The following is a 20808-nucleotide window of genomic DNA, read 5'->3' on the forward strand; positions in this document are numbered from 1 at the left end:
ACAGAGATAGTGTATGTAACTAAATGTTTTCAATGCTAATTAAAGCATTCTCATACAACGATGATGAGTGTTAGACAAATACCTTGTAATCAGGCAGCACTCCAACTCTGCTCCTGTGTTCACACTGGATATTGCTGATAATTATCCTCTTCCCAATCATATTATCATAGAAAACATAACTGGAAAGGTGACTGAGATGGGCTCATCCACTGCATTCTCCTACCCCCAGCTAGATCAGCTATACCTAAATTTTCTAAGTATACCTTTTTTAAAAAAATGTATTAAAATAATATCTTGTTCTTTATTGTTTTCTTTGCAGGATTAGACATTGTTTTATTTCCTTTTGGGGGACAGGAATTGTTTGGATCAAAGAAATAGGTCCAAAAACCCCATGCTTTTTGGTTTATTCAAAACCTTGGGCAGAATGCAGCTACAAATTACTTCTCCATACAAAGAAATGAGACTGGCTTTTTTGTCCCAGCTGTCGTGGTTGGACATAACTGGAAGGGGAACAGTAGGCTTGAGGATATGGAGAGGAGAATTATTCGTTGTCAAAAGCCTACCTCTTCCTACAAAGAGTGAGAGTCTCGTAATGATAATAACAGGCTTCCAAAAGCCAGGAAACTATTTCTGAGCAATATCAAGTCATGCAGGTCTAATAACAGGAACAGGACCAAATTATCCTCTTGGATGCATGTCAGTCTTTTTTTACAAATGAGTGAAAGCTGTAGGTGTACAGCTGAGCGGGATATAGTTCACAGCCTGCAACTTTCCTCATACCTGGAACCCCTTCCCATGGTGAATCAGTGTGAAGCTATAAAAAGAAAATGGGGATTCCTCAACACAAATTCTGATCCCTCCTCTAGAAGATAGGAGCAGATGGAAGAAACAAACAGACAGCTCAGTGTGTTACAGAACTCTCTCAGCGGAGGACAAATCCTGAGGTGGCCTAGAGCTGATGTAATGAAGAAACAAGGTGGCATCAAAGTATCTCTGTTTTTATGTCACTTGATCAATGAGGCTGTGAGCAGGCACATTTAATTTAAAACCAGCATTAAAGTTGCTCCAATTTAGCTTGTGGATACCTAGCTTTAGTTCCTAAACTTGAAGATCTGGGCCAATATTTTCAACACATTACTGCAAGCGTCCCTTTGTGTACACTGTGTGTTTCACTCCTTAAGTCTGCTTAAAATGGAAGTTCAGGAAGAGAAAAAAAAAAAGCTATAGATTTTCTGGCTCACATCTAAAATGACAGCAGTCCCCATTTCTGGGGGAACCAGGTCTCAGATGAAGAGAAAGCAAGCCATGAGAGCAGCTGCTGAGGCAGGAGTGACAACCACCCCCAGAGCCATTCTGCAGTTCTGCTTTCACCCACGTTCACTAGTTGTTTGTTCCAGCCCCTGTGCTCAAAATCTCTTTACATCAGCTTCATTCCACTCCTGTTACTGTTACTCCAACAATCCTCTTTTCAGTATCTCTTCTCCCTTCTCTTTTCTTTCCATTTGTATTCTCATAACGACTCTTACATCACCAAAATACTACATAACCTACCTACTTGCTATCAGATTGCAACTTTCATGTTTACATATACATTAAGCTGCTTTTCTCCAGCTCTGAGCATTTTTGGAGCAGGGAGTACAGTATCTTGTGAGGGGGAGCCTCATACTTTCTCAGCCTTAGGCACTCGTGTAATAAACTTGATTTATCTTCCTAATGTCCCTGTAATTTCACTTCTATAGATTGATCCAGACCTAGACAACTGATTAATGTTAATGTGCACTGAAGAAAAGCAGTTGGTCTTCTACTATCAAAAAGCTGTGCAATTATGTTGCAATTATGCAATTATACAAAAGTTGAAAGTAAGTCTTCATGAACCATCATGAGTTGCCACTAGTGTCAGTGCTTGAGAATTGCTGTGCCACATCCACAAAACTGGCAGATGGGAACCTGGTGCCAATGAAGTCCATAAGAATCCAGCCATCAACTTCAAAGGGGACTGAGATTCAGCTGGCTGGCAAAGTCAGACACTCTTCCATTCTCAGCAATTCAAATGAAACTTCATGCCACTGTCAACAACCAAATCTGTATGTTCATGAAAAACACGAAGAACTTGAAAAACTTCACAGACACAATTAATTTGTATAATCGTATTTCGTCTACCTCAGATGTCCAAATATATGCTGTTCAGCTCCCTGAAGGATCCTGCTGAGAATAGTAGTATCATTTGAGGTGCCCAGGTTCCTACAGCTGAATGTGCCAAGCACAAAAGGTACTCCCAAAAGAAGAAGAAATAAGAACACCTGGAATTTAAATAAATTACTAGCTAGAAAAGGTCTTTTTTGGCCTCTTCCAGAACTAAGCACATAAATACTGATGAAGGAGAAATGCAGGTAGCTGTGTTTTAAAATAAGTGATATATTAAACTACATTATTTTAAAAAGGCCTAGCCAAACCCTCATATTTTGCATACTGTGCAGATCTAATTGGACAAATAATGTACTCAGATTTAAGTAAATTAACATCAGTGGGATTAAGTAGGATGTAAATTGGGGAAGCATTTGATTTCCTTGCCTCTGATGAGAAGAGAGGGGGAAATCGGTGTGCACACGTCTTTCCTGCTGTCTTGTGAAGCCCAAGCACAAGTTTCTCATACAAGTGGCATGAAAAATTGAAAATAAAAACAAGTCAGTTGGCTGTTTAAAATAAATGGAACTCTAAAAATTCACTAATGTGATTAGTTCATTAAAATGTTCATTGATAATTGATAAGTCCATTGCCATATTAAGAATCTTTCCAGTACTAATCAGCTCAGCTCTCAATAAAACAGTTACATAGCAATGAAAATCTCTAGTTTACTGTAGTGTTGCTATTGTGAAGGAGGCTATTCTTTGTTAAAACAACAGCATAATTTTAAATGCAGGAGATTGACATTATCATGGAGGTTATTTTAGCCTGGTTTCCTTTGGAAATAGGATCACGCTCTTTGTCTCCTGCTATATTTGACAGCAGGTTGGTGTTCTCAGTGATCTTAAGTATCCACCTCTCTCTTAAGAACCCCGATGGCCGGACAGAGACTAGAGACCCAAATTATTGCCTCTAATAAGAGAAAAGCTGCAGACTTCACTGGGCATTCATCTGTTGTGTTTGACCTGCCAAAACCCTGCACTCTTCACACCATAGCACGTCTTCCTCAATTAATGGACAGGAAGATCAGGAGGACTGGAGGTACAGGGGGGAGTGAGAGGGGAGGCGATGCCGAGTGTTAGGGATGTAGCAACATGAGTTTATTTCTTCAATACAGAACTAATAGAGACTGTTTTCTACAAATTTGAATTCAGACATCCACTGTCACAGTAACCCGAAGTTCCCCTTATATATAATCCCCTCTCTTACAGTGTCTGTGTTTGGCACGTACACAAACACACTGTGTCTCAGCTTCCTTCCATGGCCCGTAACTCCTCGCTGGGTGAGAGGCAAGGCTGGGTCTGGCTCCAAGCGATGCATATCGATTGGCACACGCATGCCGATTAATTGGTCGGTAGGTCACACGAGATAGATGATCACTGAACTTGTGCTGCAGCCTTTTCCTCATAGCAAGCATTCATTTCTGTCTTTTTGTTCTTCTCAGCAATAATTTTCTTGCAACTTTTAATCTCTTTTCTCTTCCAACCTCCTTGAGAGATCTGGTTGACAGACATAATTCCCAAACCTTTTCTTTTTTCCTTCAAAACTAAAATAATCCTTTATTATAAAAATGCCCCTTTTAATTTGTGGGTTAGTATTTCCTAAATACAGAATAATTTTCTTTGCTCGTTATGTATTAATATTTCCTCTGCCTGGAAACAGGAACCAGAGCACTTTGACACAGAGCGTTACAGGATGTTTCTCCACAGTATCGGACAGCTGTGTTGAATCAGGCCATCGCCCCTTCCTTAGTGCCAACACACTGCAAATTTAACGTGTGGCCTTGATAAGATAAAACGGTGCAGTGAGAGTATTTGGGCCAGCTGGCTTACAGTCTCAGCCCAAACTCCTACCTGGCATTCCCTCCCGTATGAGGGAAGAAAATATGCACGAGCAGCAGCTAGCTTCACTGGTGATTCCTTGTCCACCGTCATAGCTGCCACGTTTGACACAGCACAGGGGAGATAAGATGCAAGATAAGATGAGGTAAGATGTACGACATTAAAATACATAAGTCACTGACAACCCATTAATGAGCAGCATTCTGGATCAAGCCCCTTGAAAGAAATGTTTCACCTGGGGACACTTGAAAGCATCCTTGTCCTCTTGCCCCAGTCTGGTATTGACATGGCTGGCTTCAGCTCCTAACTGAACTAATTTTTCCTGTGACTGTGTAAACTTTTCTACCCAAGGTGGATTTTATCTGTGTTATCCCCATGGACCTTCTGACTCTGGTTAACTATTAGGATTCTGTCATTCTCCTACTTCCCTACAAAACTCATGCTCATTTGTAAGATTCTGGTATTCTTATTGGATAAAAATCCTATTTAATTGAAAATAAATGAATATTTTCTCCAGTTCTAATACCATGCCTCTGGTGGTTGTTATGGGGTGAAAAGGAATGAAAGAAAATGAAATGAGCTGAAAATTGGCCAAAGGGCAGGAAACAGGTGAGCCGGAAGAGTCCAGAAAATTGAACATATTTTCTTATGGAAAAGAAGTTACTAGCAGAGGCGGGGACAAGGTGGGTAAAGGGTGTAATTCTGTGGTGAGAATTGTCATTTGCAGATGTGGCTTGGAGCAAAGCCACGCAATGACAGTGGCTCTTCCCAAGTATGGAGAACTTTTAGGCAAATTTTTGCTCTTGGCCCCAAACAGCAGCTACAATTTACCTCTTCTTTCACAGGATTGTTTTTATCCGTAACCGCAGCAGAGAGACACTGACATCTGAAAGTGAATCCTGAGATACAGTCAGAGGATTGTCAGGCTGAGAGGATTCTGGTAGTCCATTCCTCGAGCAAGGTCCCTGCGCTGAGATTGGCTTTTGTACCTTTTGTGTGGGTAAGGGGAACATTCATACCATCTGCGAGACACATCTGACTGGTTTGCCTTGGTTCCCTGCGCAATCAATAGAGAGAAGCAGGCAGCCTGGAGAGGCACTGGGAGCAGGCATCCAATTTAGACACTCTGACCAGCCCTGCGGAGGAGCACATGTCTCTATTGATTGTGTAGGGAGCCTTGCAGGATTAAGTATCTAAATTGAGAACCTAAGGTTAGATACGCTGAGGGCAGGAATGAATACCACCTTTTTTCCAAGCCTGTTAATAGCCTCCCATATATTTCATAATTCTGATCATTGTTCACATCTTAACAATCTCGTAATTGGAAGGCACATATGAAAAATCTAATGCTAAAGCCAGGGAAATATGAATCACTTCAAAACCTCTGAGGAAGTGAGGACAACGACGGATGAAAAATGAGCGTGGGGAGCATAGGAGAAAAACAGCAAATAAAGAGGAACGGGGATGGGTCTAGTGACAAAAGGGCTTTGATCATTCACCTGGTTCTCAAGCTGAAGGGAAAATAAGTAGCATCTATTACATGGAGCAGTGCTGCCACACAGTGACAGAGGAAAAGCTCTGAGCAGTCACTGCAAAAAACTGCAGCAGTAATGGCACTGGGAGCTTTATGTTTAAAAGTCAAAGCCAAACAGGACACCAGCTTGTTTGCGGAAGGAACGCAAAATGTAATTACAGGAGGCAGCAGTACTGCCAAGTCAGGACCTAATCTGAGCCTGACTGGAGTGGCAGGTGTTGAGCCTGGTTCACAGGTTATTACAAAATACCAGCAGCAGTCATGGAGTTAAAACTGGATTCAAGTCCCTTCTTTTAGCAGAATAATCAATAATTTTTTTAAAAAAATCACTTAGAGTACAGGCTAAACTTTTCTGATAGTCTGCTATACATCAATCCTACAACTGATTTTTAATTACTACTACTAGTAATTAAAGCCTCTCTAAAGAGAAGGCTGGTACATGACATATCTTTCTGGGACTAAAGTAAAGTAGAATAATATCTTTTCAAAGAAAAAAGACAAGGCTAGGACCCGAAGAAGGTTAGGTAGCAAAGTCATATGAATTCCAGGCATGGACAGAGTAAAGAGCCCTTAGCTTCATACTCTTAGAAAATCCCAGCCCACGTGAGTATTGTCATGAAGTTTCTGTTCTATTTCTATCTTAATACCAATACAGAAAACATAAATTGTCTAAGGATACAGTAAAAAATGTTACATGGACAGCACCCATCATGTGGTGCTGGGACTCAGCTCAGAGTCCTGGCTAAATAGGAAGAAAAATGCACAACTTTTTTCATCTTTTCTTTAGGCAGTCCTGGAGGGTTCTACATCAGAGAAACTGTAATGTGCTAATCTATCTCTTCGCTAGCAGAATTCACAAAGCAGGAAAATAATTTATTTTCCTTGGCCTGGGTGCAAGAACAGGGCCCTGCTCTCCCTGTTATCCTGGAACTACTACACACCTGACAAGAATTAAGCAGTCCTTGAGTTTTAAAGGTGCTGAACCGCTCTGGCTCCCAATGGAATTTTAATGCCTTAGCAGTGTTGAAAATTGGGTCACAAGATCCTCTGGGAATGCCAACGTTTCACAAGAAATAATTTGCATGAAACTCAGCTAGGGATATGCCTGCCTCACATTCCATAAAATAGTCCCAATTTTTCATCACAGCTTCCCAATTAATAGGTATAAATGTCTTTATGTATATATTTATTCATTTACATATATGTGTGTATATGTGTTTTACATTTCAGCCTCATCCCAACAAAGTCTGCCTTTGCCCTGGGATGAGCTGCTATTTATACTGACCATTGAGGTGAAGCAGGTACTCCTACAAGGTGCATGTCCTGTCTGGGCTTATTGAAAGCCAAGGAAATAAAGACCCAAATAAATACTTGTGCTTCATAAAGAAGGGGATCCTGTATACTATCTTTGTTGTCCATCCATGCTATCTAGCTACGTTAGAGTGGAGACTCCAGAGTGCTTCATAGCAGCTAAGCGACTGGAATTTCAAAACATCTTTTCGTAGCACACCATGATACCCTGAAAGTTTTTGTAATGATCTAATGATGAAGTTGCATTATGTCCATTATCACCTCCCTTTTTATTTTATATGAAGGATCAATACAGCTAAAGGTTAGAAAAGCCCTCTCTGGTACTTGCAATCCTGGCTCCCAGTTGTCTCCGTTTGGAAGTGCGAGCTCAGTCGTAATCACAATGCTGCTAGCAAATGCTATAAAAAGGAAAGCTGCCCGAAATTGGAAAAGTTTTTTCAGCACTTTCTCAGAGAAGGCAGCAGCAGGTCTGTTTAATGCATTGGGGAAGCTGCAGCCAAAAAAAAAATCTGTAATGGGGGTGGGTGTGAAAGGAAGCATGAGGTTGTCAATCAAAGTGAAAAAGAACAGAATTTCCAGGGAGCTGCAAACACTATATTAAAAAGAAGCTTTTTGGAGAAGACCAAAAAAAATTCTTTCCTTGGAGATGGACAGAAAAAGGACAAGAAGACAGAGAAAGAGAAGGAACTGGAAGAAAAAAAATAAGATTGTATTCACAAGGCCAGCTTGAAAGAGGTCACTGGTCAGAGTTGCAGGGGACTGAGAACTCCTCCCAGAGCTAACACACACATTGTGTTCCCTGTGTGCTGGCCTTTGCCACACCAGGCAAGGACTTTGAAAACTGCTGTGATCTATTTAAGATGATCTCGTTTTCTTCTAAATGGGCATTTTTTTTTTGCTACAGATTCCTACCACATATTAAAAGTAAATTTTGGAAGAACTTTTCAGTGAATGACCATGAAGTACAAACAACCATGAGAAAATGAAAATGGGCAAGCGGGGAAAGCCCAGTGCAGACCCGGCTCTCAGGCCTATCAGTGTCCTTCAACGCTTGAAAGTGTACATAAACCCACTGTTGCTATTACAGCAGTAGAGCCACAAAGCCCAATGATCTGACAGGTTATTGTTTTAGGCAATATAAAGTCAGGAAGCAGAAAGTGCATCCCCACACTAAGCTATTACTGTCTGTATAAGTAAATACATTATTAAACACAAAATTCAAGTGATTCTTTTATGAGGCTGATGCTCAGAACTGAAAAGCCACAATTGCCACTACAGTCAGAAGAAGCTGCCAGGGTTCAACAGACACTGATGAAAACTAGAGACACATTTGGGAACCTACAAGTATTTTGCAAGAACTCACAAAAGTGGGGCGATAAGGAAACAGGAGTACAGATCTACCTTTACAAGGAACATATGCTGGACATATATCTCTTTTATTTTAGGGTACCTACTGCTCTGCCAGAAAATGGAGCACAAAAAATGAAGACCTGCATGTGCATAAAGCACTTCAATTATTAATACTTTCCCCTCACACTTAGGAAAGGATACACAACGAGTAGGTTGAGGAAGGAATCATGACTGGGGCAGCCTGTATCTCCTGGAACAATGCTGCTTGGTCTTTGGGCTTGTCAGCATCTCATGGCAGATGAGATAGTTCGCTAGCTGCCTCATCCACACAGCTGCTTCTTTCCCAGGAGACTGCCTGAGCCAGGTGTGAAGAAAGAGAGGTCATCGCTCTTGCGAGTAAACAGAGAACAGAAGAATGAAAGAAATGTGAGAGATTATATTGCAAAGTGACATTTTCTGGAAGAACTGTTTTGAGTAATTGGGGTCTGCAGAGAGTTGTGCATATCTCAAAGTAGAAAGACCTACTATGCATCATACTAGTAGCTGGCAAAGGAGAGTTTTGGGGTTCAGCAGAAACACAAATGGAGAGCGACCCACTTCCCCAGATACATCCCTCTGGTAACCTAGTCAGAGACATCATATAACCCCTTTCAGAAGCCTCCTGAGCTCCCTCTTAAAAAAAAAAAAAAAAAAAAAAAAAAAAACACACCAGATTTTATCCATGTGGCTTCCATGGCAGGGCTGTCCCACAGTCTCACTCCTCTAATGGCAGTATCTTTGCTCCTTTGTTTCTGGCTCAGACATGTTCATGTTCAGTGTATACCTGTCTCCTATAGTGCCTGCATAGTTCTCCATCTTACACAGCTTTTTGCCTTCTCGGACTGCAAAATGCCTGTCCTCTGGACACAGCAGTTATAAGTCCTTTCATATTTGTTTTGCTAGACTCAGGGAACAACGCTCCTCTCATCCCTCGTAACAGTCTCCATTCTGTGCTGTATCTGCTCTCTCTGCCCCTCTTTTAGTTTGGCTTCTTGAACGTGGGTGGACAGAAACAATAACCAAGATGAGGTGTGAATGTACCTGTATGTCCCTAAAATACTTTGAATTTTAAATTCATCTCTTAAAATCACATCTTTTTGTTTCTTGGACTCGTCGTACAGATTACAGACTGCCTCTGTGGAACCAATGACGATACCCGAGGTCTCCTCCACTACCATTTCCAAATGATGAGCTCCCACTGAATAAATGATGAGCTTATTGGTTCCCAAGTATATGACCACAAACCCTGTAGTACTGAATTTCATCCCATGCCCGTTACTCTCGGCCTCAACGTGATCTCATGCTTTCTGCACATCACAGCTGTCCTCTTTGCTGAGGATACATCCCACCTTCGTGTCACGAACAACTTTCTCAGCACAGCCCTATCTCCATCCCGTGGTCCTAGACGCAAACGCTTAGTGGAATCTGAGGACATTATAGCAAAACCGTCACCATTTTCAGTACCCCTCCGACACCCCCAAGCTCCCCACTCATGGATGCCAGGAAGAACAGGAGGTCCCAGGAGGTCCCTCGCTGGTTCCACAGCCAACGCGCTGGGGACATCGGGCCCGAGACCTGACCCGACGGCCGACGCGGGGTGTCTGTACCGGTTTACTCTCTCCCCTGGCAGCACTCACCGCCCCGGGGGCAGACGCGGGCCGTCCTCCCCGAGGCGCCCGCCGCCTCCCCTCAGGGCCGAGGCAGCAGCGCCCCGCGGCGGCCCGGCCCCGAGCCCGCCAAAGCCCGCGCCTCCGGCTCCGGGCGGGCTGCAGGCCGCCGGCCTAGGGGACGGTAGCGAGCCGCCCGCCCCGCCTTGCCCCGGCAGCCATGGCCGCCGCCGAGCTGTGGCGGCTGAGGCGGCCCCTGACCGCCGCCTTCAGCAGGGCCGCGGCGGCGGGAAGCGGGCGGCCTCCCCCCGCGCCGGAGAAGCTGACGGTCCGGCGGCAGGCGGAGGGCGTCCGGTGAGGCGGTGGGTGTGTGTGGAGGAGGGGGGGTCACCGCTGCGGGCCCGTCCGTGAGGCTCTGAAGGCGTTTGTTGTTTGTTGTAGTGACCCTCTCCGCGTTTCACGGCTTTTGCAGAAACATTATCTTGAACAACGCGAGGAAGAGAAACGCCCTGTCCCTCTCCATGCTGCAGTCCCTCAGGGAGGACCTGCTGCACGACGTCAAAAGCAAAGACCTCCGAGTGATCATCATTTCAGGTACTTCTGTCACGAAGAGAAGCGGGGGGGGGGGGGGGGCGGGGCGAGGGAAGGAGCAGAAACGGGATAGTACGGAGTTTAAACCGAAATCTCTCACAGAATCACGGAAAATGGGACGGGAAGGGACTTGGGTGTTGATTTCCGTGGAGCTGGCCGGGAGGACGCAGGGCATCCCAACGGGTGCCCTCGCCCCGCAGGCCTGGCGCTCCTGCCCTTGTTCTGTACTCCTCCCAGTTTCCAGTCTCGCACACTTAATTCCTCATTCTTGAGCGCGGCATTAACAACTGACTTGAGTTTTGTTGCGTTTTTGTTAATAGTTAACATGTCTAAGCAGAAACACTGTAGAAACACCTTTCAAAATGCCTGTATTTCTGTCAGGTTGTGCAGTGTGTTTACAGAGTCGATAAGGAGCTTTTTCCTTTTGTAAAAACAATCAGTAGATGAAATAATTGGTTTAAAAACTATATGTAAAGAATACTTTAAACAGAACAAAAGCCAGGTTCTAACTGGTTCTATCAAAACAAAGAAATAACATTCCCAGATGCGGGCTTTTGTGCAGGAACAGGCTGAGCTGGTATGAGAATTGTTGCCTTCGGTGGCAGGTATAGATTGTAGTAAACGGGGCTCTCAAAGGTTCCTTCAAATTGTGAACTCTGTTCCCCTGCTCTAAGCCTAGATCAGCCTTGTTATTTTTGCCACTGGTTTGTCAAAACTGTTTTTAAAACTCCCCGGTGAAGGAGAGAGCATAGTATGGATACTGCAGTTACCTGTAACCTGCAGATGTAAAACATTCTCTCTCAGAGCCTATTACAGTTTTCTTCCATTTAGGTATTAACCTGTAGAGTTCTTAAAGATAATGAAACTTGAGCTGTTCTTAAGCCATCTTTTTTTCCTCTGCTATTTTAAGATAACCTTCCCCTGCCCCCCTTGCAACCTCTTGGAGAAACAGGTCTATTAATTTAGGATGCTGCTGTTTCCTATACGTAGAGGAAAACACTGTGTGTTAGTGCACGCACATGAGAGTGGAAGTATGCTAACTTCACAGGGATGAGTTTAAATATATATCAAACGTTTCAAACAGCAGTTACAGTTTTTGTGAAACACTTCAGGTTCTTCCTTGGCAGTACAGTAGTCTGGGAGTTTGTGAGCACAAATTCATTTGTTTTTTTTGTTTTAGTTTAAAAAGAAATTACATGTTCCTGTTGATTTCCAATTCCCTTGCTAAATGGAATGCAAAAGGAGAAATCTCAAGAAAATAAAAGACTTCTCAGGGAATGCTTTGGGTCTTTAACACAGACTTTGCAGTGGATTCTTCATCAATGATGCATAAATGCAGATGTGATTAATTTCCAGATATGTATTGCTGATCCCATGAGCTGACTGATGTTAATCGTGTGGTTATTTCTGGATAGACTGAGTCTCAATAATCTGATCTGTAAGAAACAAATGCATAGGTAAGGTTGTCTCTGCATAGTTGTAGCTGGAAATTTCACGTCCATACAAATATCTTAGAAGTTCTGAAGGATTCAAAAGCATCAAATTGGTTTATTCTTATGGCAGATATCCTGATGACAAAGGAAAACTTGTAAAGGCTGTTTTGATCTTTGCTGCCACTGGAGGCAAGCAAATCCAATGCTTAGGTCCACAGAAACCTGCTCTTCTGCTGCCCAAACCCTGGACATGCTTTTTGGCATTCTCTAGGTGACAGTTTTAGCAGTGGAGGAAAAGATGCCCCAATAACCCTTCTGATTCTCCTCTAGCAGAACAATCTTTGTTTTTTCCATTGTGGCCTTGAATGCCAAGACACAAAAATCTTGATGCTTACTTAGCAAAAGTTGATCATTAATGCTAGGTGCAGTAAATAGGGACAAACTGTATTTAATAGTCTGAGAGCAGAGTACTCCATCCTTGCTCCAGCTGACTAGTACACATTGTACCAAGGAGCTGTTCAGAACAGTATCCTTACAAGAAATGGGTCTTAGAGGTGTGAAGTGCCTTATTTTTAACGGAGTTAACTTGGAATGGAAGTAAAACTACACCTTTAAAAATGTTTATGGATGTTACTGTGGTTAAATGTTGCATTGTGGCAATTTAAAGTTGTTACAAAACCCAAAAGACAATATTTTGGAACTCTGTGTAAAACTCCCTCCCCAAGCTCCTTTTTGACCATTCACATACCTTTAGCTGGGGCATTGATATGCCGCTACCCCTGGTTTCTTGATTAACTCCAACTGACTTTTCCTGAAATTCTTTGCAGCTGAAGGACCTGTATTTTGTTCTGGCCATGATTTAAAGGAACTGTCAAGTGAAGACGACGTGAAGCATCATTCCCGAGTATTTGAACTGTGTGCAGAGGTAAGCAGTTCTTCTTAAGTGCCACTCCTTTTGCCTGGTATTAAGAGCAAGCAATGACACTTGTTTAAGGAGGGACAGCATTACTCATCTGCTAGCTAAAGCACAGACTGTTGCTCCAGATTCTTTGCTTTTTGCTGCTTTGCCATTTTAATACCTGATCCTGGTGAAATTATGTTTTCCCTGGATTTCTCTAGGGGATAAATAAAAGAGCTAGAATGCCAATGTGCATGTCTCCTAGTCATGTTCCTTCGTTTAGCCAGTGTTCCTTGCAGCTGAGTATTAGGGCAATGTCTTTCCTAGAAATCTAGGGATAACCACCTTCAAACCACTTGTGATCAAATGTTCTTTCCCAGCATCTAGCTAATAATTCAAGACCAGCTTAAACATCAGTTAGACAAGTAAGATCTGACTTGCTGGTTGCCCAGTCAGCAGATGTCGTGGTTTAACCCCAGCCAGCAACTGAGAACCATGCAGCTGCTTGCTCAGTCTCCCCCACCTAGTGGGATGGGGGAGAGAATCAGAAAGAAAAAAAACCAGAACTCATGGATTGAGATAAAGACAGTTTAATAGGACAGAAAAGGAATGTGAAATAATAATAATAGTAATAATAATAGAATATACAGAACAAGTGATACACAATACAATTGCTTACCACCAGCTGACCACTGATGAGCCAAACCCCAAGCTGGGTTGCCTCCCAGCCAACTCCCCCAGTTTATATACTGGGCATGATGTCACATGGTATGGAATATCCCATCAGCCAGTTTGGGTCAGCTGTCCTGGCTGAGTCCCCACCCAGTTTCTTGTGCACTCACAGCCTCTGCTGGCTAGGCAGTATGAAAAGCTGAAAACTCCTTGACTTTTGTTGTAAGCACTGCTTAGCAACAACTAAAAATTCAGTGTGTTATCAACATTATTCCACCCTAAATCCAAAACACAGCACTATACCAGCTACTAGGAAGAAAATACACTTTATTCCAGCTGAAACCAGGGCAGCAGACCATACAAGTTCTTGTTACAAAGGCACAGACCTGGAGGTCGGGAAGTTATAGTACATCCTGGAGCCTTTGGAGAGAATGGCAAAAACATCTTTGATTGTAACGGCGCTGGAATTTGACCCCTAATCCTGCTCAGTGTGACCACAGAAAGTAATTTGAAGCCTTTTGTTCTAGTTCCTCCAGTAATAATGATCTCTTACACCCATTGTCAAGTCCATATTTAACAAATGCTGTAAGAGCCATGTGTGAAAGTTACCGCGGAAGGGCCTTCAGTGTAACATGAAGGAATCATCCTGGCAGCTTTGCCTGGATTTCATCTTGGTATGCTGATCACAAAGAGGTAAGCACAAATATGGCTGAATGACAGGTTAGTCCCTTCCTCAGAAAGGAGCCAAGGTCCAATAGTTTAGCAGCCAATAGCTGAATATGAATTTTGCAGTTGCAGGGCACAACAATAGCAGTATGTCATCAGTGGAAAACTGAACCATGCAGCTTCTGGGTCACAGAATAGGAAAGATCAGGCAGAAAAAACATGAAACTTATTCCATAGAGCATGAAATCAAGAGTTGGTAAATTTCTCACTTCAAGGATCAGAAGAATTTAAATTGTCCTGTATATATATCAAGCATTGTGGCTATATTCAGGATTAATGAGTACTATAGCAAGCTTGACTTTGATTAATAAAGAGAAATAGCAAAAAATAACAGAATGTCAGCATTTAGAGTTAGAAACAAGCCTAGCTTTCTTTGTGAGGATGGTGCCCTACTATACAGTAAGTTTAGTAAGGGAGCATTATTACCAGTAAAAAATGGTATACTGATTTTAGATTAATATGCCTGAGACCATGAAATTCAGAGATAGGGAGATACTCAAAACCCAACTGGACACAGTCCTGGACAACCTGCTTTACCCGAGCATGCTTGAGTAGGGGGGTTGGACTCGATGACCTCAAGAGGTCACTGTCAACCTAAATGCTTTTGTGAAATTGGCAAAGCAAGTTCAGGAAGAAATTAAGTAGAAGAAATGACACTTGAAGTGATCTCTTTTCTGATGCTCATGGTAGTGATAAGTGCTTTAAAGTCTCTACCTGAGTATCCTAAAGGGATTTAATTTTCTTCTATATCACAACTCACTATTATCCCTATGGAGGAAGAAGGTCTTACTGTTAAATAATAATGGCACTTTACAGGGAAACAGAAATAGAGAAATCAATTTAGGCTTTATTTAGGATCCTAACTAATATCTAAATTTTAGTTATCTGGTAGAATAATTGACTTTGGCTTTTTTTTTTGGTCAATAGAGAGAGAAGGGTGCTTTTGAGGGCTTCCAAAACAGGATCGTGTATTCCTAAATTTCAGTACTTAAGTAGAATGGATCCTACCCTGAATGACATGCCTACAGCATTGTTGACTAGGGGGTCCAGAGCATTGGACTGGTTTTCAGGAACTTTGGCTTCTACATCTGTCTATGACTGGTAATCTTGGGCAGATCATCTCAGCTGCTACACCTCTGTTTCCCCATGCATATAACAGTGTTAGCAATACTATATAATGCAGTAGCCTAAAACTAAGTACTTGCCACATACACATTTGAGACAGCTGAGAATGTCACTTCTCCAGATGCTTTTCAAATACAAAACCACAAGTACCAGGGGTTTTTTTTCAGAGAAGCAGTTGACTTTGAATTTTTATAACTACAAGAGTAATCTATAGCTATTTGTCTGCAGACGTGCACGTATTGTTACTCTTTTGTTGTCTGCTTCTCAAGATCCACTGAAAAATCATTTTTAAACAAAGATAGAAGAACGGAGGCAAAGACTGATCAAATTCAAAACTGAATGTAGATAATTTTACCTAAGCAACATGAAATTCGCTACACTTCATCTACTGAAGAAACTGAAGTAGCAAATGAAAATTTGTTACCTTGCTACAATGTGCTAATATGATATTTTTTTTTTTTAAATCCGGATAATGACTGTAATCATTTAACTAGCATTTTCTATCTTCAGGCGTTAAAATTAGGCAAGTTTGTTGATTCCCACTGTATGGAAGGAGAACCTGAGTTAGAAAAGTTAAGACAAATTCATCTTTCTTAACTTCAGCTATTTGAAGTTGGATGTCCAATCTTCAAGAATTATCAGAGAGAGAGAGAGAATGAGTGTGTTTTCCCATCTTATGTCTAATGCAAGCAGGAAAAATTGTTTCCTGGCAGGTAAGTCTTTCCTGGGAATGCAGAGTAAGCCTAGAAGGACATCCAGTGATTGTGTTTGGGCGAGATCAACCCAGGCTCGAGATCATGCAGAAACCAGCAAGAGGCTGCTTTAATTTCTTGGGACAGAGACTTTTATTAAGTCAGTTTTCCATTATGGAGCAAATGAAGGTGGGGATGGTGTGTCTTGGATACACGTCTTCCCATAGGCAGGAACACTAGACCTGCAGTGCAGAGGCACCCAAGCTCCATGCAGGTATGATAACAAGTGTTTCTGCCTTTCATTCTTGTGGTTTCCATTTCCACTGGAGTTAGCAGGACCAACTCATGGTACATAAACAGAACTGAGCAGATACTGGAACAGCAGGGGTCTTGTGCATTAGAACAGATTTTGCACAGAGCTTGTTTCTTTTACTAAACTCCAATTAATAAAGCTGAAAAATGTACACATCAGGTGTGTGAAACAATTGCAAGTTTTAGAACAGCCACTGCTTAAATTTCAGGGACTAACTGACCACTTTCTTTTGTGCATGCAGGTTATGACTTTAATCCAGAAACTTCCAGTACCAGTGATTGCCAAAGTAAATGGCTTGGCTACAGCAGCAGGCTGTCAGCTTGTGGCAAGCTGTGACATCGCAGTGGCAAGTGAGAAATCTCAATTTGCTACTCCTGGAGTAAACATTGGTCTGTTTTGCTCCACACCAGCTGTGGCCTTGGGCAGATCTCTTCCAAGAAAGGTAGGCTTCCTTCCCAGATACTCTTTGTAATTTTGCAAGAAGTAGGTTCCCATGTTAGGAGTTTTAGTTCCATTGCCTAAACTTTATTTTTGTGCAGAACAACATTCCAAATACTTCGTTGCAAAAGACATCTTCATAACTCTTTGGACTGGGAAAAATAATAAAGGGATTAATTCTGTTTAGGGAAAGCAGTTTCATACTGATGCAATTCCAACCAGCATGAACTCATACCAGCAGCACACCAGCTCAGCAATCCCTTTCCTTTCCAACAGACTGCTCTGTGCTTTAGACAATGATGTTCTTCCCTGATGAGGAAACCCCTGCTAGTTCAGGATATCAGTCCCACAGAGGTATCAATTCTTGCCAGGCAGTGACATTTCACTGCCAGCATGATGTACCTGGGTGTAGATCAAGATGCTTTAAATAGCATCTAAAACCCTCCTATACTTTCTTCCTGCTTTATTTCCTACTGATTGTGACTACACATCTCTCACTGCATAAACAATAGTATTATCTGTAAAGCTTCCATAATTGAGAAAAGAAATTTTAAGTTCTGATCCAGTTAGATTCATGCGGACAGACTCTTCAAGCCCAGCAGGGCTCTGCTGAGATGCAGTGACTTAACTGCACAAGTCCAATTGCTGGAGAAGAGCTTCAACTTTAAATTTCCTATCTGTGAGGCTATCCTGTTCAAATACAGTCTGTCTGTGGCTTTTTTCCCCAAGTGTGCTGTAGTGTAGAGTTATAACTGTTTCTGAATTAGTATTCCTTGGGTTTGTGATTACTTTTCTTAAATGTATGGGATATGCTTTTTTCTGTGCCACTTTTCAAAGTAGCAAGAACATTCGCTACAGTTCTTGGGGTTTACCTTTTATCAAATGAAATGTTGCCATTGTTTGTAGGTACCAGAGCAAAGACAATGAGGATAATCAGCTCTTATGATTCATGGTATTGGTCAATTGCATCAGAAGTCATGGAAGAAAATTCTTACTGATATATAAGATTGAATAGTCAGAGTATTTGGGGTTTTTTTTAATTTGAAACCTCAAGTACAGGATGCTGGAAGCAGCAAGAGACTGAAATAGATGCAGCTATAAGAAGGACATATTTAAAAACACCCTGACCAAACTTAAAAGTAAGGCAGGTATTTTCAAAAACTACACATTGACGTAGTAAGTCTTTATTTATTATTATATGCCCAGCTTAAAATACTGGGTTCAGTCATTTGACATTGTGGACCATCCACATCTCTCTTAATTCCTACTGCAATCACTAGAGATTCTGGGCTGTTGAAAAGAAACCTAGAGCTGTCAGCCTAGGACACCTGGAATCAGCAAGCAGGTTTGAAAAAAGGCCAGCTTTAGACCCAGTCCTTCTCTTTGCTGAAACCTCTTAACAGTTCTTGGCAGTTTAAGAGGCCAAAAGATTTAACTCTTATGTTTGTCAAAAAAGTAACTTGTAATTGAAGGAGGCGGCTGAAATTCCCCAAGCAGACCAAAGCAATAAAGCAGCTGAATTGACTTAATACGATATTTTTTCTTGTTCAGGTGGCATTAGAGATGCTTTTCACGGGTGAACCTCTTTCTGCCCAAGAAGCATTAATGCACGGGCTTGTCAGCAAGGTGGTACCAGAAGACAAGCTGGAGGAAGAGACCATGAAAATCTCTCACAAGATATGCGAAAGCAGCAAATCTGTCCTGGCATTGGGGAAGGCCACCTTTTACAGACAGATGACGCAGGACCTCGATGCTGCTTACAAAATGACTACTCAGGTCATGGTAGACAATTTGACTTTGAGAGATGGGCAGGAAGGTATTGAAGCCTTTATTCAGAAACGTAAGCCTGTCTGGTCACACTCTCAGGATGAGAAGAAATGAATCTTGTTCCTAAGCTAACCTTAGCTGTGCTTTATGATTCTTCACATAGTTGCCTTTGGGAACTGTATTTTTGTTCTTACTGAAAGTTAAATTTTTCTTCTTATACATGCCAAAGACACAATAAATTTATTCTAAGTACATAATAAATGTCAAGAAAAATCAAACCAGATGGTTTTTTCAGCAATTAATTTAATCTAGGGTTTTAGAGGGAACTGTGTGCTGCAAAAATCAGTTTAGTATGTCCCAGGTTACTTAGGGAATCACAGGAACTGGGAGAGAGCTCAGATCACCCTGTTCAGTAAATGTCCCCATAGTTCTGGATGAGAACTTCCATTTATTGTTATTAATAGAGAATTAAAAGGTTTGGACACATTCCAGAGATGATGGTAGTACATTTTATAATGGATTCCAGTACTGTTTGTATGTTACAAACAAAAGCCTGCAACAGTAGTCCATTGCTCCTTATGAATATATCTGCTTGTGAACTATGTATTACTAGTTTGTCTCCATCAGAAAATCCTGGTTTTCCACCATCAGTTCAAGCACTTGTCCCAGGTCTAGAGAATTTTGCTGTTGACTCCAGTGAGGCTGAGCATGGCTTGGGGGTGTTTAGTTTCACAAAGGGCACACTGCAAAAGCCACTGCCTGTGGGCTTCAGCAGAGATTCTCACCTGGCAGTGTTTTGACCCAGCTGTAATTTTGAGCCTGTATGTCTTCAGCTTATCACAGAATCTTAGATGTGTTAGTTGGAAAGTCCATCCTTGTGCTCAAAGCTGGGCTTTTACCGACACCGGAGCAGTTCAGCCATGGATCTACGGTCTTGACAACCTCTAACAACAGGGATTCAGCTGCTCCTCTGGGTAATCTGTTAAAGCGCTGTGCAATCCTCCTGGTGAAATATGTTTTCTTAATGTCCAGTCTGAGCCTCAAAGCAGCATGTTTTTGACCATTGCCCTTTGTTACATTATCTGACATTACTGAGAAAACTTCACCTCCATTATCTTTGTAATGGTCTTCAAGCAGCCAGAGGCTGCATTTAGACCACACTCAGACTCCTCTGTGCCAGACTGAACAAGTCCAGCTTCCTCCAGTCTCCTTGTAGGTCATGTTCTCTAGGTAACCAGCTTGGTAGCCCTGCAGTGGACCAGTTCCAGTTTCTCCACATCCCTTTTATACTGGTTGTGCCAAAACTGGGATGTATTTCAAATGTGGCCTCACCAGTGCTGAACAGAGGAGAACAAAATATTCCCTCTGTCTGCTGGCCACCTTCAGCCAGTCAGTATTGCTCAGTATACATTTTGTCTTATTTGTGATGAGAGTGCACTGTTGGCTCATATTCAGTTGGGCATCCACTGTAAGCCCAGTTTCAGCAAGACCGCTGCTCTGCCAGTCAGCTTCTAGCCTGTACTGGTGCTTGGGGTTATTCTTCCCCAGGTGCAGAAGCTTGCATTTCTCGTTAAATTATGGTTCTTCTGGATTGAAGCCAGGCCATTCAGTATGTCAGCCATTCCCCCAATTTTGCATCATCTGCAAATTTGCTGAGGATGTATTATTGATGATGATAATGATATGAGCCTCGATATCAATCCATGGTAATCAACATGGGATGGCCTCTTGGCAAAGACATTTTTTCTGAAGTTCCACATAGCCAAATCATGCAGGCTTATCCATTTCATCCTTAAATAGGCATCAAAGAAAGACCAGGTGAATTACGGAATGGATGGGCCTTTTTTACTTTGTTGACAGTAAAAGTAGCCTAAAGTGCTTAGCTCATATCATAGAATCATAGAATGGTTTGGCCTGGAAGGGACCAGATGTCTTAAGTTAGATCAGACTAATCCTACCTACAGCTACTAAAACTCCAAATGTGGAAGTATCATGAATCAAGAAGGATTTTTTTAAGGTATGTTTTTTCCTGTGTCCTTGGTTCCCTGTCCATATGAGTGTTAGTTCATTCCTCAGTTCTCCGGAGTGAACCAGATACCCAGTAAAATCCTGGGACAGTTCTCTCCAGAGATTAATTACTCCTAGGCAGTATGGATGAGTCCGCGTGAGCTTTGGCTCACTCAGCCCTTTACAGCACCCTAATACTATCCCCATAGGCCTTGCTTAACACTCCTGAGCATTCTCAGCATCGTGCTAAAAACCACACTGCTGGCAGGCCTGCCTGTTA

The 20808-nt window shown here is 42.2% G+C and overlaps 2 protein-coding genes across 3 annotated transcripts in view; both read left to right on the plus strand.

Annotated features, from left to right (window-relative positions):
• The window catches only part of DHTKD1 (dehydrogenase E1 and transketolase domain containing 1), a 206926-nt gene that overhangs the window by 33437 nt on the left and 152681 nt on the right, over positions 1–20808 (plus strand). The window lies entirely within an intron of this gene.
• Positions 10039–18799, plus strand: ECHDC3 (enoyl-CoA hydratase domain containing 3). Of its 2 annotated transcripts, none has more exons than XM_049814473.1 (5): positions 10039–10228; positions 10339–10460; positions 12718–12815; positions 16558–16758; positions 18306–18799. In XM_049814473.1, the coding sequence occupies exons 2-5, from the start codon at positions 10388–10390 to the stop codon at positions 18633–18635; spliced, it is 702 nt and encodes a 233-aa protein (XP_049670430.1). In that variant the 5' UTR covers positions 10039–10228; positions 10339–10387; the 3' UTR covers positions 18636–18799. The 2 variants fall into 2 exon arrangements, with proteins under 2 accessions (XP_049670430.1, XP_049670429.1); XM_049814472.1 differs by having other exon boundaries at positions 10040–10220.

Source organism: Accipiter gentilis, chromosome 11 (assembly GCF_929443795.1).
Source record: "Accipiter gentilis chromosome 11, bAccGen1.1, whole genome shotgun sequence".
NCBI classification, from domain to species: domain Eukaryota; kingdom Metazoa; phylum Chordata; class Aves; order Accipitriformes; family Accipitridae; genus Astur; species Astur gentilis.

Excerpts from the sequence above, each read along its gene's own strand:
- ECHDC3 (XM_049814472.1), top strand. The coding sequence starts at position 10,087 with ATGGCCGCCGCCGAGCTGTGGCGGCTGAGGCGGCCCCTGACCGCCGCC. Across the intron at positions 10,461-12,717 it reads CCGAGTGATCATCATTTCAG|CTGAAGGACCTGTATTTTGT; the intron begins GTACTTCTGTCA and ends AATTCTTTGCAG. Across the intron at positions 16,759-18,305 it reads GCAGATCTCTTCCAAGAAAG|GTGGCATTAGAGATGCTTTT; the intron begins GTAGGCTTCCTT and ends TTTCTTGTTCAG.